An 18,027-nucleotide genomic window follows, 5' to 3' on the forward strand; every position below is an offset into this window, starting at 1 on the left:
TTTTTAAAAATATATGTTGTGTATATATGTATGTATATATGTATATGTGTATCTATATATCTATAGCTATAGAGAAACATATCTAAACTTTATTGTAGCCTTCGGGGATGAGGTGGGGTAGGGAAAATAAAAAGAACAAAGTAAAAAAGTGCACAGCACAAAAGAGAACTCACAAGGAAGCAAAGATGGACGATTCTCAACACAACATGTATTATTTATTATATAGGCTTTCTTGAAAAGAAAATCTATTGTTACATATTTTGAATCCTCTCTTATGTTCTGCTATGCACGACATGCTTTTTTTCCTTTCTTACTTTGTATTTAAGTTTCAATATTTAAGTTTATGATACATTTTGTTCTTTTCTGTATTCTGTATTTGTGTTCTGGCCCGTGAGTCTAAAATAAAATTTGAAAAAAAAATATATGTGGGCTGATACAGGAATTTTTGATTGACCATACATATTTCTAACAGTTTTGTTTTTCTTGCTTTCTCAATGGGTGGGGAGGGAAAGGTGGGAGGGAGAGATTTAGAACTGAAAAGAAAATTGTAATAAAAGAAACAAACAATAGACTGTAAGACAGAGAAGACTATGGTTAACATGGTATATATTGTCAGCCTTAACTTTTTTCCCCTCTTTGTGTGTGTGTGTGTGTGTGTGTGTGTGTGTGTGTGTGTGTGTGTGTGTTATAAGGGCTTACTCTCTGTGAGGGTGGAGGGAGAAAGGCTACACTAGGAAATAAGGTGATACCAAAACAAAATATGTCAATAACATTTAAAAAAATAAAGTATAAATTACAAATAACATTTACTGGAAAGTGTGACAGAAAAATTGCTAGTATCATATGTAATACTATCTACCATTCTTAAATCACCCTAGTAATGTCAGAATTTCAGTAATGTCCTTGCATTCCTACTCTTAAGATATTTGAGCTGAACCACACCTTAAGTCCCCCGGATTTTAAGGAACCTGGCTAGAGATGAATCTGAGCTTCTATGGTCTTTGCCCCGTATCTTGGAATTCACGGCATGAAAGGCAAAGCAACCAGAACGAAGTGGTTTTCCTTGCTCGGATTGCCGAGGGCAGCTGGCATCCCATGACCACGTCTTGCTATCTATTGTGACTCCTTCCCCCATATTTCCTAAAAGTCTAAGAATCTTTTCCTGCGAGTCTCCCGGTGGGACATCCCCCACGCTGGCAGGCTTGCTAGCTTGTTATCTGATTAAAGATGCTTTATTGTTCCACTCGGGAGTTTGATTTCTATCAGGGCAGGACAACGGCAGACAAGCCTCCTCCGGGTGAGGATGCCCCGGAGCTCCGCCCGTTCCGGGGCTGGGACTGGCTCTGCGGGCTGCGCCTCCAGTGATCTCGGCGCCCCGGCTCCCAGCGCCGGCAATGCAGCGGCCTGTCGCGCCGGGATCCCTGTGTATCTTGCCTGATGGCTCCGGGCAGGGGCCGCCCCTCTACGTGTGCTACTGCGAGGGCCCGGAGGGGCTGGGGCTGGACCCTGAGCCAGGAGAGACCTGCGCTTTCAACATATAGTGAGTACATGCGGGGCGGGCGCTTGGCCTGCTGCCAGTTGGGCGGGCGGGGAGGCGCCCGCAAGGCTACAATCCTCCTCGCGCCCCGCCTCCCGCAATTCGCGCTGGTGCGATCGCGGATCCTTGCTCCCGGCCCCTCCCGCCAGTGACCCGAGGTGCATGCTCCAGGGGCAGGGAGCGCAGGCCAGAATTGGGATTGGGTCGGGGTACAGAGAAGGTAGGGTCCCTCATCTGGATGCACCGTGACCCTCCTTCCTGTCTTCCAGTGTGACCGATGCCCTGGAGCTCTGGAATGCCAGCTTCACCCCGGAGACCTTGGAGAAACATGTGGGTGACGCGATGGGTGCCCTGAGCCCTGTCCCCTGTTCCCCGCAGGACCCCACTGGAATAAGCTAGGTCTCTTTCACTTCATTTTCATACTCTGGCCCCCACACCGATTCCACACCAAACTGGGTGCTCAACTTCTATGGCTCCATTCGGCACAGCCCACCCCGATGTTTGCACACCGGGTTTGCGATCTCTACATCTTCATTCAGCACACCCCCAATGCCACACTAAACCGGGTGTCCAACCTCTACATCTCTACTTTACACCCCCACCCCCACCCCTTTAAAAGGTTTAGGCAGTGGGTTCGAAGGGTCCTTAGATGTGGTTGATCAGGCTTTATCTTATCCCACAGAAAGCCCAGCATGGTCTGGATGAGGCTGAGGACTATTCATCTTGGTTCAGGTGAGCTTCCTTGGGGAGATGAAGCCAGTGTTCTGGTTGCCCAAGAAACAGCATTGAACCTTTCCGCCTCCCAATCCGTAGGGTTGCCTGTGACCAGCACGCAGTGTCTTTGACCTTGAAGGATGACAGCAGTGCTCACCTGACTATCTCCAGGGAAGCAGAAACCCTGACTTTTAACCTTTCTAAGGTGCCCAGCCCTGAAGCAGCCCCACGACTCCAGGCACTAATGCTGGGGTTGGCAGAGCAAGTGTGCAGGTTGGAGAGGCAGCTGGCAGGTATGGCAGAGCCTGATGTCCCTGGCAGTCAGCCACTAAACATTGGGCCTCTGGTGCCCTCAGCTACAAAAGGGCCTGGGGCCTGGGCACAACTCTGGCTAGGTGTTAGCATTAGCCCTGGCTCTTGCTGCCCCAAGTATTTATAAAGTTGTCATGTGTGAGAGTTTGTTCCACTTATCAACCCTAAAGGTCTAAACTAGGAGCAGTAAGTAAGGATTTAAGCTTCCTGTAAGGGGGAATTCCCTGCAGTTAGAATTGTTCCAAAGTGGAATAGGCCAGCTAGTGGGTTCTGTATCACTGGAAATTCTAAAAAGTAGAGACTGGCTAGCCACTGATGGGGAATATCGTAGGGAGAGGCTTCCTGTTCAAGGACTGGCTGGACAAGATAACCGCAGGTGTTCCTTCCAGCTTAGATTCTGATTCTGTGATGCAACCAAAAATATCACCTGTAGACCACATATGTGGAATGAGTGATAGCAGCAAAAGCTGCAGTGGCCCTAGAACATGAAGGAAAATTCCATGTGACCCCAACCTAGCACTTGCTTATTTCTTTTCCCAGCTTTGAAGGATGAGATCCCCAGCCCCAGAAAGAAACCCCAGCCAGGTGGGCAGCAGATGTTTTTGCCAGGTAGGAAGCAGCCTGAAGGGAAGAAAGGTGAAAGATATGGGTGGGGCTTCCACATAACAAGCAGAGTTGCTGTGCCCCCCAAGCATGTTTCGGACCCTCTGTGGTCTTAGTTTATTTAATAAAGAGGCTGAAGTCCAGCCTTTTGCTCATATCTTACCCCAGGAAGTTTCATGGTGGGGTAGATGATTCCTTCAGTGAATCCATCTTGGATGTGGGACGGGGACTGAAGGATATGACCCCTTTTGGTGATGGGGACAGGGAAATGAACCAGCTTATGTAGACTTTTTGCATACCCTAAATCTAGATTCTCGAAGAGGTGCCCCAGGCTCCGTGATCAGGAAATGGATGCCAGGAGAGTCAATCATCAATCCTGGCTTCAAGAGGTACCACCTGCCCTGCCCTTCTCCTTCCTATCTCCCCATCATAGATTTCAGGTCCTCTCCTTCCTTTCCCCTCCCCCCACCCTAACCCAGACACAGCTTCCTCATTGTTTCTGACATCTTCCTGTCCTCACAGTAAGAAGCCAGCCAGTGGAGTGAACTTCGAAGATACCTAAGACCTGGTAACTCCTGCATGAGGCTTCTGCCCCCTGGGAAATGAGGATTTGAGGAGTTACAGGGCTCTAAGGAAGCTGATAGGCCTCAGAGCCCAGACTGAAGGAGAAAGGGGAAGGGCCAAGTTGGCCCTGTCCAGAGGAGTGATTCATCCAAAGGAGTGACAGTTGGCTCCCAGATGCTCTCTATTTTGCAAAGCAAAATAAATCCACAAGTATTTATTGTCTAGTGTGTGTAGCACTCAGACTTTCCTTAGACTTATCTCAGTCTAGGGAGTGGGCTGGGGGATCCTCAGACCACTCCCCCACCCCTCACCCCAAATTTAGGGGGAAGACTGGTTCCCTGGTACAGGGTTGCTCTGGGGGTGGGAGCCAAAATATGTAAACAGATTGTGTCAGCTCAAACCTCCAGCCAGGACAAACTACTTTGTGAAGGCGGCACCCTCTCTCTCCCCACAGGTTTCAGGGGTGGGGTTGGGGTAAAAAGGTGGAGCAGGCCTAGCTTGAACAAGGTGAATCACCAATGAGGGTCTCACACCCTAGGATCAGGTACTATGTTTGCCCTGTTACAAATAGCAAGTGAGATAATATTCATAAAGTGCTTAGCACGGTGCCTGGCACATAGTAAGTGTACTATAATTTAATAAGTGCTCCCTTCCCTTCCTCTCCCCTATCCAAGCTGTTTCTATAGAGAAGGGATCTGCAAAACTGAGGCTGAAGAGTCTGCAAAGGTGGCCCCACATTTCCCCAAATCAGGAAAGGATTTTAGCTACCAATCAGATGTGCTGCATACACAGACACACATGGAAGCATAGCCATATAGACACATATTCACACAGATATATAGGGGTACAAAGATATGTGTACAGTCATACAAATGTATGTACAGTCTACAGTTCCAGATACAAATATGTAGCCAAATGACTTGCATTTACAATAACGGCTCACATTTCCATATTGCTTTAAGATTACAATGTGCTTTATTATCCTTATTTTACAAATGAGCAAGCCAGGACTCAAAAGAGCCTTTGAAGCGACCAGAGACACAAAACTATTAAATGTCCAAGCCAGGATTTGAACCTATTTTGATTTCAGTAGCAGTGACAGAACCAGAGTGTCACACACACACACACACACACACACACACACACACAGAGCAATTAAGTGTCTGAGCCAAAATTTGAACCTAATTCTTCTGATTATAATTCTAATAGTATACTGTCTGACATACAGTCAATACAGCAATACAGATGTAACCAAGTAGGTACTTCCCAGAGCCCCAGAAATGCTGGAAGCAGGGGATGAGGGGTTGGGGTGCAGGCAGGGAAGGCAAAGGGTAGTTAGGAGGCAGAAGCTGGTTGAACTGATGGGATTGGAAGAAATGAGCCAGGGAATGTGGTCAAGCTGGCTGGAAACATTCACAACCTTACTCTTCTCCCCACCCAGCTCAGGGAGGTGGCCTCCGAGCCCTGCCCTCTCACCTTCCCTATCTAGACCTTTTCTGTCTGTTCTCAGCCCAGCCCAACAGGTTTGAGGAGCAGTTCTAGTCTTCCGAGTCCCTGGGCAGAGCTACAAAGGGGCTGGGCCTTCATTTCCCCCAGTGTTTGGGAAGGAGCCTGAATAAGCCCCACCCTGGTGGCCTGATGTCAAGTCTGGTGTTAGTCCTGGGATAACAGGTATTTGATGTATACCATGCTGAGGTATTCTAGGAAGGGCCTGAGTGGAAGGCAGGGTCAGAGGTCATTGTGAATGGAGAGGAATGGCCCAAGGATTATGGGGACCAGATTTGGGGTCAGGTAAGAGATGAGGGTGGAGGCTGTGGTCAGGGAACTGGGGCCTGTCACATCTACAGCCCTCAGGAAAATGAGTCACACCTGGGCATAGATGTGACCAAAGAGTGCTTATGGACACTCCTTTGAAGCAAATTAACAGTCTAAAGCAACACAGGAGTGCAACGGCGACTAGAAGTGAGGAAGGTCAGTCCTGGAGGAGCAATCAGAGAGGAAATCCTGGAAGCGGTGACTTCATCAGGAGCTAGAAGAGAGGCCTGAAATGGTGGAGGGGGTGGACGTTGAGTGCTCACAGAGGGGGTGACGAACGAGCGAGTCCGTGTGCCCGAGGCTGGTGTAGGGAGGAGCAGTGGAACAACAGCAGCTGAGAGCCAAGTCGGAAGGATTCCGCGTGTTCAGCTAGCTCTAGCTCGGGCCACGGAAGCGTAGGCAGCCAAGATCTCAGAGCTTTGTGGGCAGGTGTACTTGAACTCGTTTACCTGCCGTGCATTTTCCAGGTATCGGTGGAGCCCACGGAGCTCAGCAGGGATGGGAATCTGTCGATAATGGGTGCACACCGTCTGCAGTAGGCGGAGGAGGGGAGTCACTGACATAGTCCGCCAAGTGGGCAGAGATTCTAAACACCCTCCCAAAGCTTTGCAATGGTTCCAACCCAGCCCTTCTATTCCTGCCTCCCCTCCCACTCCTCCCACTCCCCCAAGTCTCTCAAACCTCCCCACCCCTTCCTCCCCGCCTCCTCACATTCACAATGTGCAGCTTGGGCAGAAGCTTGCAATCCGCCAAGGTGAGGTGGTCGCCATCTAAGAAGCGACGACTGGACTCGCTGAGCTCCGGGTCCCGGATCAGCTCATGCTCCAGGGGTGTGGTCAGATACATATCGAGTTTCATCAGAGCACGGAGCAGGTTCCCATACAAGGCTGGAGCAGCAAGCGAGGGATTGCGGGTGAGGGTGGGGGAGACTTGGACATGAGCTCCCCATTCAATCTCATTACCACCCATCTGAACTATTGCATTAGTCCCCATTATTGTCTTCTCCCCCTCACCGCCCCCACCCCACAACAGTACTGCTAGAACCAAACATACACCTGGTCATGTAACCACTCCGCTCAGAAATCGTCATCGGCTCTATGGTGCATCCCGATTAAAGGTCATTCTCCTCTCTCTGGCATTCAAGGCCTTCCAAAACCTGGCAAAGCCCTACCTTTCCTGTCTTATCTCATTCCTCTCCTCCACACATTACGCTCCGGTCAAAGGGATCTATGCTGCCTCCTCAAAGCCTGACATGCCCTCCCACTTCTGCCTTTTCTCAGTGTTCCTTAGGGCCGGATTCTGTCCTTCTTCCTCAGACATCCTGTCCTTCAAGCCCTGCTCAAATGCTACTTCCTCCGTGAAGAAGACTTTCCTGATACTCCTGAGTCAATAACAAGCTCCCCCCAAAGGGTCTCACAGAACTTTGGTCTGCACCTCTTTAATACATTTATTACGTAGAAGTAGACCTGTATATGCGTGCTTGTACATAAACTATAAGTTCGGCAAAGGCAGTGACAAGCAGAGGCATTTAAATGTTGGTGGAATGAATTGGCTGTATTCACCCTCACACTCTCCTCCCTGAGGACACATCCTGACCCACCAGGGCACAGCCTATCCCACCCCAGGTCACAATCTGCCCAGCCTGAAGACTCACTTTCATCCTGAGCAGGAGAAGTGTTTTTGATGAAAGCTGAGAACTTGTGGAAGACATCATTACCGGCTATGTTCGATTCCTTATATTGAGGAACCAGGCTGGGGTAGCTGAAGGATGAAGAAGGGGTCAAGAGACAAATGGGAGACCCCATGGCTCTTCCCTGGAGCCATAGGCACTCTCACCTGGTGGTGGTTGTGGTGGTAGGTTCTCCCTCCCTTTTTCCCATCATCGTCCCTTTATCAAACCTAAGACATACTCCCCGCCTCCCTTTATGTTGCCTGAGTTATTTTTAAAACACTTAGCACATTGCCTGATACACAGTAGGTGCCCTACAAATGATTATTCCCTTACCCTGCCATTCCCTTCAGCCACAGAGGAAAACTAGAGAAAACAAACTCCTGGGGAAGGTTAAGAATTGCCCCTAGCCCCCTGGTCCTGCTTGGAGTAACCAACAAGCAATTCTCATTTTCCCATTCAGACATGGGAGAGCATGGGAAATCTCCCCTTCACCTCTCCAAAACATACCTCCCTCACCTGTTGCCAATGCCTATGACTCCCCTCTTGGGATTCCCCAAGGGGAATCAAGTTATCTTATATGACTTAAAGGCTTTGTCCCTTATTAAAGGACAAGACCCTGGTCGGCATGATTAGAGGGTGACTCAATGCTGTCCTCAGTAAAGAACCTGCCTAGGAAAAAAGATGATCAGATCCTTCCTTGAGAGTAGATTTGAATGGAGAAGAGGGAACCAGCAGTGGGGCACTGAATAGAAAGTAATACAATAAAGTAAAGAGTACAGGGGACCTGAATTCAAATGCAGTCTCTCCCACTAACCACCCACATGACTTTGGGTAAGTCTCTTCTTGCTGATCCCTGGTTTACTTCTCTGTAAGACAAGTGTGTCAGACTATATGATCAGCTAGGTCCATCCAGCTCTAAACCTCTGTCTGAACTGATGCTCCAGCACTCATCGGCCCTGCTTCCTGGCTGTGCCCTCATACCCACCACTTAGGTTCTTACTTGGGTGGCCCCAGTGCCTCTTCCAGGAACTCTTCAATCTGGATGGTATCAGTCTTGGCTTCCCCATCACACAGCAGAATGGGCAGTTGGGAGCCAGGGGCAAAGTCCTTCAGCACATCCAAGGACCTGTAATGGGGTAGGGCCAAATCTTTGGCATAGGGAAAGTAAGCATGATGGGGACCAGGGCACAGGACAGGTAGCCTCAGGCAGAAATAGGCTAAGATGGAGGGAAAGGTAGGCTGTGGTTTTCCTCACCCCAGGTTCCATCCAGCCACTAAGTCTTTACCTCTTGGTGTCCACAGTGGTGAGAGTGAAGGGGGCACCTTTGAGCAGCAGCATCATGAAGAGACGATGGCAGAAGGGACAGTTCCCTACACTCTCACCATCTTCACTGGCCTAGGGGGAGGAAAAAGAGAATTTACATAAGCCTCAGGGAGAGCAAAAGGGTGGCAAGAGCTGTATCCAGTTTGGTGAGAGAGAATGCAGGAAACCAGGCCAACCTTGGCCATTGGCAGGGGACATGTTTCCAGGCGTGAAATGTGCCCCTCACGCACATCTTTTAAAAGAAGTTCAGGGATGAGGGTAGCCTCTCAAAATTAACAGGGCTGGGTGGGGCTTCTTTCAAGGGGAAGGTGAGAGCCCTTAAAGGGTAGAGAATAACAGAGCCTGTGCTACTTAGAGCCTGGCACTGTGCCCACATGGGCTGTCATGGTGCCAGGGAAAGGGCCGCACCCTGGGGGGGGACACAACTCTGGCACCAGGGAAATGGGCACATGCTGCTTCCCCATCAACTGTAGGCCCCTGGGCAACATCTCAGTGTCACCAGGCAGACGGGCTGTACAGGGTGGGGCCCAGCCCAGCTCCTGACCAAACTGTTTTTAAAATGATTCACCTTATGGCATTGGGCACTGCCAGTGGAACATCATGGTAAGAGCACACCCATTGGTGCCCACAGTGGAGTAAAGCCTAGACCCCCAACTCAGGCTGCTTGGCCTAGATTCTGAGGAAATGGTGCTTCTGCCTTCCTACCTTGTTGGTACCCTCTGTTGTGGATAATAAGTCTACCTTGCCCTGAATTTCATTCCAGGGCCCCACAAGTGAAGGTGGAAGCCTTTTAGGATCACCTGCTCTAACATAATTCCCTTATCTTGGGTACAAGGTAGATGAAAATCCCTTCTTCCTTGTGTCCTTGGCTTCTTCCTTGTGTCAAGCATCAAAGAATACTCCCACCCGCCCCTGGTGGAGGCCACAGCCTTGGTCTGGGTACCTGGTAGGAAGGCTTCTTCCTACATACAGGGTATCTGTCAATCCTGCTGCTTACCCAGTCAGAAAGATAATGGTGCCCTGAAGGCAGTGAGAGTTGGACAGAAGTTCCAGTCGGGGTCCTGGGCAAAATCCCCTGGTGGGGGGGAGGGGTAGATAGAACTGAGATCCACTCCTTCGTTCTGTTATCTTTCTTCACTCTTTTTCCTCTGAAGGTGTGTGGATATGGGGACAAAGTATATCTTCAAAAGGCTGGTACCACTTGTTTTTAATCCTGCCTTTGGCAGAAATAGTCCCCAACTCATCTGTTCCCAAGTCCTTCTCTCAGTTTTCTTCTTCCCTTCTATCCCATCCACCATCCTAATTCTAGCCAAATCCCTATGTCCTGGACAAGCTACTTTTGAACCCTAGGCTAGAGAACCAGTGACCTGGATATGAAAGTTGGTGATTTGTAGGTCTGTCCTGTCTGCTGGGAGAGACTGGAGCCCCAGACTCCTGGGGCCAAGGTTATCTACCAGACTGTGGACTCCCTGGAGGCTCTCCTTCCATTACCCCACAGCCTGTCTGGGTCCACTCTGATTTCTTTGGTGAGGGAAAGAGGGTGTGGGGGTAGAAAAGGGGCGAGGGAGCAGGGAGATGGTGGGAGAGGGGAAGACTGCACCCGGCAGAAGGTAGTTCCCACCATCCCCTGCTCCCAGATCCCCCTCCCTGACCTTCATCCTCCTCATCTCATCCCCCTTATAGTTCTCTCAAAACATTCATTTCCCTGTTTTTAAACCACCACAACACCTCCCCTCTTTTCTACCCCCACCCCCCAGCTCTGTCTGCTTCGGACTGGGACTCGAAGACTACCATCACCACGCTCAGACATTCCTCCTGTCTCACACCAGTGTCCCCCGAACAGGAGTACTGATCTCCCTCTCCCCCTCCTCCTCCCTGGGACCGGTCCCCGGCACCTTAACAAACAGCTGCAGTTGGGGCTTCTGGGCCATGGTGTCTCGCAGGATAGAAGCAGCCGCCTTGGGTGGAGACTGTGTTTTTGGCTCTTTAAAGCTCCCGGGTTGCTCCGCCCTACCCTACCCCGCCCAGAAGAACAGCTCAGTGTGCTGGACAGTCTGTGTAAGACCGGGTGCCTGACACTGTGGGACTCCGTGGGGGATTGTGAGCCGGGGGGAGGGGGCGCGAGATTGTGTAACTGTGGGACTCCGTGTGTGACTTCGAGTCTATGGGCGACTGTAAATAGCACGTAAGGGACGGCGACCTGGGTTGGTGGGTGTAAGCCAGTGGGCAAAGGAGACCAATTCTGCAATTGTAACACTGGGTGGGTGGGGCCTCGCAAGACTGTGTCATTGCTGGGAGGTGGGGAGTTTGCGTATGACTGACTGTGTCATTGACTTTGTAAGGGGAGTAGGGGTGTGAGGGGTGGCAGGCACAAGGGGTGGAAAGGCTCAGGGCTTTGGGACTGATGAGCAGGTGATCCCATTCCATTTCTAGGGCCAGAGAGAAAGAGAATGGAGGAAAGGGGGTTCAGGGCAGTCCTCAGCTCCCTTCCCCCCACCCCCCAACTCGATCTGAACACCCAGAGGGGGAGTTGGCAAGTATGGCCCCTGGCAAGGACCAGGAAACTCAGGCTCCCCTCACTGTCTCACAACCGGAGCAGGCACTCCTCCAAAGGGCTGCCTTTCTGCAGGTGTCCACTCTTCCAGGGGCCAGGCCTGCCCTAGGTGGGGCCCCTCCTCTGAGGTGTGGCAGGTACATTCCTGGCATGCCCACACCAGGGTAGGCAGAGGGGAAGTCGGATCAACCCTTGGATTTGGGATTTCCTTCCTTTATCTACAGTTGTCCATCCTCCCCCACACAGAAGGGTTCTCTGTGCTCCTAACCTCCCCAGAAACATTTCTCCAGTTCCCACTCCTATGTGCGCGCACGAACACGCACACACACAGAACAGTCTTTGGCTGGTTTGATATTTTCCCTTTTTATTTAAAACAAACATCTTTCCTCATCTGCTTCCCGAACTATGTACAAGCCCAGTCCCCCACCTGCCCTTAGGCAGGACTAGGGATGGGATGGGGAGGGGATGGGCAAACAGCTGGGAAGTGGCCATGGCAGCTTGCTTTCAGGAAGGAATGGGGCCCATGTGACCCCCACACTGTCCATGCCATACCAAGCCTCTCCCTACCCCACCCCTAATGTGACAAAAGGTGATTGGAGGTCATTCAGAGGCAGGGGGCAAGCTCTCTAGACACCAGGTCCTTCCACTCTCTTCCTTTGTCCACAGCCTTCAGGGTTCCTAGGTGCAGAGGCCCTATAGGGAACAGGAGCTGAAGAATGGAGGGAACACTGCTTTCAGCCTTGGAAGGGGGCGTTCCCCTCCTTTTGTTTCCCGTATAGTTGTATCCAACCTGTCAACATGTCCATTCTGCCATCTATGTACACACTTTCCCTCCATCTTCCCCACCCCTGACAAGTGCTTCTTCCTATTGCAAAATAAATAGGTTAAAAAGAAAACAACAAACCCAACATCCCAGCTCAGCCCTGGCCAGAGTCAATGACTTGGGCCACGGTGGTTGGGCAGGCTAGCAGGCAGCCCATTTTGGTGTCCAGCATTGGAGCCTCTGGATGGCGGCGGCATGGCAGCAATGGTGGCGTTAGCAGAGGTGTTGTTAAAATCCAGGGGGTAGAAGAGTCCAATTTAGGGGGGAAGCAGTTATCTGCCCAGGACCCCATGAGGTCCATGTCACCCCCCTCCCCCATCCAGATGCCTGATGAACCAGGAAAGTATTGTGTTACACAGGTCCATCAGGATCATGCTCTGGAGGGTTAAGACCACAGAGGAGACCCATGCCCCTCTTCCTCCACACAGTTTCATGTTTTTCAAGCCTTCACATTAGCCTCCAGGCATATTTCCTGGGCTGTCAGAGTCCAGTCTTTTTGTGGCCTTCACTGCCAGTGGGGATTCTAGCCACAGGCAAGATGAGTGGTACTGACCATCAGAAGCAGAGCCAAGCAGGCCAGGCTGAGATCAGGGATAGGGCTATCAGAGTCCAGGGAAGTGAGCGGAGTAGCTGGCCAGAGCTGCTGCGACTGTAAGGCAGAGCCACATGAGTGCCCAGCCCACACCCTGGGGTACAGCAGGACTGTCCCTTTGGCACAATCATTGGTTGGAGATCCTGAGGATCACCAGGCAGGTTGGTCCCGGAGGGGCAGTGGCCGGGCCAGAGGAGGGGAAAGAGTGGGTACGGTTTGTAGTATCACCTGGGCTATGATGTAGTTAGGAGATTCCCCATCCCTAAATCTGGGGCCTACCAGAGTGAAGAACTGCCCTTGCTCTCAGATTCAAGCCTTTTTCCCATTCTCCAAGGCTCCCCTAGGATCCTAGGATGGGTTCTTATGCCCAGCTCTTGGCACTGTCCACACCCACCAGTTTCCCCAACCCTACCTCCCTCTAAAACTAGCTCCAAGTTTGAGGCACTGAATTCAAGGTGCACAACGTATCACCAATCCCTTCTCCCAACCCTCTTGGGTCAGGGACCTGGGTGGGTAGGCAGTGCAAAGGCCTCCCTCCCAACTGTCTGGCCTTCAATCTCTGCCCCAGCCAAAACAGGCCAGGGAAATGTAGGGCTGGTCCAAGGAGGTTTGAGTGTAAGGGGACAAGGAAGTTGGTCATCCAGGAATGGAGAGCTGGAGCCTTTAAGTTCCTTCAGCAGAGCGTGTCTGTATTGAAAGAAAGCTGGGCCTGTTGGGAAGAGATAACAGGGTTCAGATGAGCAGAGGCTTCCAATCTGGGTTTGGATCTTTCCCTCGGACTTCCTCCTCTGTCTCTGTTAAACTGTCACCAAATCAGCCTATTTGTCTCTCATTCTCTATCTCTGTCTCCCTTGATCTTTGGGTCCAAAGACCTCTGTTTTTGACCATGACTTGACCTATGACTGGATCTCTCTTAGCTCCTCTATCATTGGGTCTCTGTCTCTCTTTGCCTCTCATCATCTCTGTCTCTGCGTAGACCGAATGCATCAGACAGAAGTGGAGATAGGGAAGGGAGAGGCCTTAAGGGGCTGTTACTATAGTAACTGCTAGATTCTGCCCCTGGCCCTGAGCCACAGGCTCTTTGGGGGTTAGAGTGCCCTTAGAAATGTGAACCCCTCCCATGGCATACTTGCCATAGGGCCCCGAGCCTCACCCTCTCCTCTTCAAAACTGATAAGCCCCTCGTCATCCGTGTCGAGGTCCTCCGGTTCATCTGTTACCAGAGCACGGAGCTCTGTGGGTGCGGGACGGGGTCGGAGGAGACTGAGCAGCCGAGCCAGCGGGGACTGGAGGGCGCAACCTGGCTCTGTCTCTTGGGGCTCCAAGTTATCACTTTGCTTCTTGGCAAAGTTCACAAACACCTGGGTTGGGGAGGAAAAGCAGACTGGGACATGCTGTACCAGTGAATACCAGGGGCCCGTGCCTGCTTCAGGCATCTGTGTGCCACTGGCAGTGAAGAGTTGGGAGGAGGGGAAGGGTAGCACTCACATTGTCCAGCGTGGTCTGGCTGACCGAGTAATCCTCGATGCCCAGAACATCCACCACCTGCTCCATCTTGCTGAAAACCTGTGCCAGTGAGATGTGCTCCGATTTCAGCTGATACTGCACTTTGGTGTGGTGTCGCTCCTGAGGGTTGAAGGAAATCAGGGGGTCAGCTCCCCAGGTACCCCCTCCACTAATGTCCAAGGGGTGCCCAAACCAGGCACTTTCCAACTCCACATGCTGCCTCAAAGTAGCTCTAAGAATTCTCCCATTCCCCAATAGAACTCCTCAAACATATCCCTAACCCCTTTGGAGTCCCCTTATTTCCTCAAATCCCTTGAGGCCTGCTAAGAGCCTCACTTCTTGAATCTCCCTTAGATTCCCCCGATCTCCTCACAGCCTTATGAGCCCTGTGAATTCCCTCAAAGCCCCCCTGGTCCTCTCTGGGATCCCCAGCATCCTGAGAAATGCCCCCCTCAGTCCCCTCAAGCCCCTGAGAGTTCCCACTCTCTTCCCTAAGGACTATGTCCTGATCCCCTCCTCATCCTCTCATAACCCCCACGCACCACCTCAAAGCCCTCCTGGCCCTCTCGGGGCTCCCCTGACCACCTCAGAGCTGCCCCCTGACCCTCACTTTGAGCACAGCTTCAGGGAAGTTTCGGTTGAAGAACCTCACTACCTCCTTCACGCTCTGGCTGCTCTTGGTCCTCACCGTAATCATGTAGCCATCACCAAACCTGGCAGAATGAAGGTGTGGGCTCCTGTCCCTGACCACCCTCTCCCAGCCGTGACCCTCCCTACTACTGCCCACCCCCGACACTATCTCTGCCCTTGCCTCTGCTCCTCCTCCCCTCCCGGGGACCTTCCTATTCCCAACCCCTACTTCAGCCCCTCTCTGCCCGCGGTCCACACCCCAAACCCCTGTCCCTCTCCCTTCCTGCGCCCCGCACCATCTTTGTTGCTGTCCCTGCCTTTGCCTCTATCCCCACTTTTGTACATTCACCTCTCCTTGCCCACCCCTGGATCTGTCCAGGCCCCTGCCCTCCCCTCACCTGTTCTTCAGGTGTTGAATGCTGCCCAGGCACCTGAGCCGTCCATTCACCATGATGGCCAGTCGTGTACAAAGTGCCTCGCACTCCTCCATGCTGTGGGTGGAGGCACCAGAACTGGGTGAGGTGGAGAGGGTCCAGCCATGGGGACTCAAGGGGGTGAGGGGCACTCAGCTAGGAGCACCAGAGACTCTCATAGAGGAGGGAATCAGGGACTGTGAAGGATGGCCAGTAAGACAGCATGGGGTTACTTGGACCTGAGAACAGGGTGCTTATTGGGAACTGGACAAGAGGAGGGCACCAGGACTACATGAAGATGTAGACAACTCCAAGACAACTTGGAGCACTGGGAACTGGCAAAGAGGAGGAAACCGAGAGCACCAGAAACTATTAGAAAGGAAAGCATCAGGAGCTGGCATATAGAAAGGGCACGGGACACTGGGAACTGGTAGAGAAGAGAATAAAGGGGCACTAGGAGCTGGTAAAGAGGGATCCAGGGAACAAGGAACTGGGAGACAGGAAAGTATGAGGGATAGGAGCTGGCAAAGGAATAGGGGGCCCCAGAGACTGACAGAAAGGAAAACACAAGAGGCTGGTACAGAAGAGGGCATTTAGGATATCAGAGGCTGAAAAAAGATGGCATGGGGCAGTGGAGGATAGCAGAAGGGAAGGCATATGAATGTGATAGAGAAGAGCATTGGGGAAACCAGGGGTGGAGAGAGATGAATACTGGAGACATGCATCAGGAGCTGGCAGAGAAGAGGGCATATGTGGGCACTTGGAGCTGGCAGAGAGAAGGACATCAGGAACACTGAAAGTTGGCAGAGAGGGCATGGGAGCACCAGGAGCTGATGGAGAAGAGAGCATGGGGGCATGAAGAATTTGTAAAATAGATGGTATCATGGCTCTGAGAGTTAGCAGAGAACAGAATATCAGGAGCCGGCAAGGCAAGCAAGACTCCAACCCCACCCCCCCGGACCTCTAAGGTTTCTTCTTGAAGGGCCTCTCTCATCCATGCAAACATCTTGGGAATGGGCATGCAGGGAGGAAGGACACTGACCTGTGTGATGTCAGTACTACTGAACGCCCCGTCTTGATGATGTCCAGGATGAGGTTCCACAGGAAACGCCGGGCCTTGGGGTCCATGCCCGTGGTGGGCTCATCCTGGGAGCATGGCCAAGGTCAATCTTCCACCCCCTAACTACTCCAACTACTCTGCTTTCTCCCCAGCTCCTTACTCCTTCTAGAATCCTGGCCCCTTGGCCCTCACCAGGAAGATGATAGAGGAACCAGCCAGGAGATAATGCCCCTGGTACGGGGCAGGGGGCCCCAGCTCTTGCTGTCTGGGTCTGCCAGCCCTCCCCCCAACTCACCAAGAAGATGAAGGCTGGGTAACCAATGAGGGCGATGGCCGTGGACAGTTTTCTCTTATTGCCCCCACTGTAGGTGCCCGCTGGTTTATCTGCATACTTGCTCAGCTCCAATTTCTCTAATGCCCACTTGACCACCTATAATAACAGAATCAATGAATTTCAGAGCTGAATGAGGTCTCAGAGGTCATCAAGAATACACCCAACATGAACAGGAGTCTACAACACCCCCTATAGGCAGTTACTCAGCCTCCCCTTGAAGAATCTCTTCCATAATGGTAGACTCACTACTCACCAAGGCAGCGCATTCCACTTAAAACAGCTCCAGTTATTAGGAAGTTTTTTTCCTTTTATGAAATTGGAATCTGCCTGCTTATGACTTCCCCACCTTGCTCCTGGTTCTCTGGGGCAAAGCAGTACATGTCTAACCCTTCTTCTATGATAGTCCTTCAAATATCGATGGGTGGGAATACAGGGCTAGGCAAGCCAAGGGGACTGACTGTCTTTTCCCTTTCCCAAGGAAGGGAATCTACCCAGGGCTCATGCTCTCCTGAGGCATTTATGAGTGCCATCCCTTCCAAACTTCCCCCATTCCTGCTCCTCCTCCTTCAGGAATCCTCAGGGATGGGCAGGGAAAGGAGGACTTGAGTGGGGACAAAGACTCCAGCCCCACTGCTCAGAAATTCCTCCTCATCACTGTCCTCCCCTTGACTCTGGTTATGCTCTCCCTATCTGGGCAATCCCTCCCTTCAGGTCATCCTATTCCTTCTCTAGCCTCTCTCTCTCTTCCCTCCCCCCACCCATTAATAGCTCTAAGATTGCACAATTGGAAAGGACCTTAAAAAGCCATGAAGTCCTCTTCCCCCATTCTTTGGCAAACAGGCTCAGTGAACTGTCTGGGTTGACAAACCTTGTGATTATCTGAACCCAGGTCCCAATTACAAGTCCAGTGCCCCCATCCACCAAGTCATGCTGCCCCTTAGTCCCTCCCTCAAGTCACTGCCTCCCAACTGCCTCCCAACCCAATCCCTCAGGTAGTGCTCCCTTCAGCAATGTCCCTGGTCAGAATACCCCGCCCCCACCCAGTCCCTGGGGGCCCTGCCTCCCACCCAGCCTCCTCACCCTCTCCTCGTCCTTCCAGGGGACCCCTCGAAGCCTTGTGTAGAGTTCCAGGTGCTCTTGGGCTGTGAGCTCATCAAACAGGGCATCAAACTGCGGGCAGTAGCCCAGACTCTGTTGTACTTGAAGGAGCTCTTTCAGGACGCTGCAGAGACCATGGCATAACCACTCAGGTCTGGCATTGCCCCCACCCCTCCCTAGACCCTGTCTGGTTCTTTCCCGTGCCTATCACCAACCAAACCTCAGCTCCTCACTCTAGAGATGAGCCATGGCCTGCATCTGCCCCTAGCCACAGCCCACCCATCATTACAGACAAATGCAAGATGTTCTAAAAGTCTTAGTGCGGTTTGCTTAAGGGACTTTAGGGACTAAGCCTTTAGGGACACACTTCATTTGCCCATAGGACATCTCTTACTCTCTGATAGAGCCCCTGACTCCACAGGCAAGACCAGAAGAGCAAGTGTAAGACCTATTCATTTCTGTGTTCTCCTGGCCTCT

The 18,027-nt window shown here is 51.8% G+C and overlaps 4 protein-coding genes across 7 annotated transcripts in view; 2 read left to right on the forward strand and 2 right to left on the reverse strand.

The window, feature by feature from the left end:
* Positions 1-1,365, forward strand: part of LCNL1 (lipocalin like 1) — a 28,460-nt gene extending 27,095 nt beyond the window's left edge. Inside the window, exon 7 of the mRNA XM_036749886.1 lies at positions 1,228-1,365. Within this exon, the coding sequence (XP_036605781.1) occupies positions 1,228-1,365 (138 nt within the window). The remainder of the gene's footprint in view (positions 1-1,227) is intronic.
* Positions 1,346-3,954, forward strand: PAXX (PAXX non-homologous end joining factor). 2 transcript variants are annotated; one of them, XM_036751741.1, is made up of 7 exons: positions 1,346-1,540; positions 1,807-1,867; positions 2,220-2,269; positions 2,351-2,544; positions 3,104-3,172; positions 3,453-3,555; positions 3,689-3,954. In XM_036751741.1, the coding sequence occupies exons 1-7, from the start codon at positions 1,395-1,397 to the stop codon at positions 3,726-3,728; spliced, it is 663 nt and encodes a 220-aa protein (XP_036607636.1). In that variant the 5' UTR covers positions 1,346-1,394; the 3' UTR covers positions 3,729-3,954. The 2 variants fall into 2 exon arrangements, with proteins under 2 accessions (XP_036607636.1, XP_036607637.1); XM_036751742.1 differs by having other exon boundaries at positions 3,477-3,555.
* Positions 3,955-4,682: 728 nt separating this feature from the next.
* On the reverse strand, positions 4,683-10,585 carry CLIC3 (chloride intracellular channel 3). 2 transcript variants are annotated; one of them, XM_036751144.1, is made up of 7 exons: positions 10,437-10,478; positions 8,504-8,613; positions 8,218-8,343; positions 7,200-7,306; positions 6,257-6,432; positions 5,995-6,075; positions 4,897-5,846 (listed from the first exon to the last, which is right to left on the reverse strand). In XM_036751144.1, the coding sequence occupies exons 1-7, from the start codon at positions 10,470-10,472 to the stop codon at positions 5,805-5,807; spliced, it is 678 nt and encodes a 225-aa protein (XP_036607039.1). In that variant the 5' UTR covers positions 10,473-10,478; the 3' UTR covers positions 4,897-5,804. The 2 variants fall into 2 exon arrangements, with proteins under 2 accessions (XP_036607038.1, XP_036607039.1); XM_036751143.1 differs by having other exon boundaries at positions 4,683-6,075; positions 10,437-10,585.
* An 854-nt stretch (positions 10,586-11,439) lies between these two features.
* The window catches only part of ABCA2 (ATP binding cassette subfamily A member 2), a 71,152-nt gene continuing 64,564 nt past the window's right edge, over positions 11,440-18,027 (reverse strand). For both annotated transcript variants that reach the window (XM_036748342.1, XM_036748341.1), the window contains exons 43-50: positions 17,533-17,674; positions 16,414-16,548; positions 16,101-16,204; positions 15,044-15,136; positions 14,626-14,728; positions 13,998-14,135; positions 13,664-13,870; positions 11,440-13,219 (exon numbers count right to left, since the gene is read on the reverse strand). In XM_036748342.1, the coding sequence (XP_036604237.1) occupies positions 13,184-13,219; positions 13,664-13,870; positions 13,998-14,135; positions 14,626-14,728; positions 15,044-15,136; positions 16,101-16,204; positions 16,414-16,548; positions 17,533-17,674 (958 nt within the window). In that variant the 3' untranslated portion in view covers positions 11,440-13,183. The remainder of the gene's footprint in view (positions 13,220-13,663; positions 13,871-13,997; positions 14,136-14,625; positions 14,729-15,043; positions 15,137-16,100; positions 16,205-16,413; positions 16,549-17,532; positions 17,675-18,027) is intronic.

This window comes from Trichosurus vulpecula, chromosome 3, assembly GCF_011100635.1.
Source record: "Trichosurus vulpecula isolate mTriVul1 chromosome 3, mTriVul1.pri, whole genome shotgun sequence".
NCBI lineage: Eukaryota > Metazoa > Chordata > Mammalia > Diprotodontia > Phalangeridae > Trichosurus > Trichosurus vulpecula.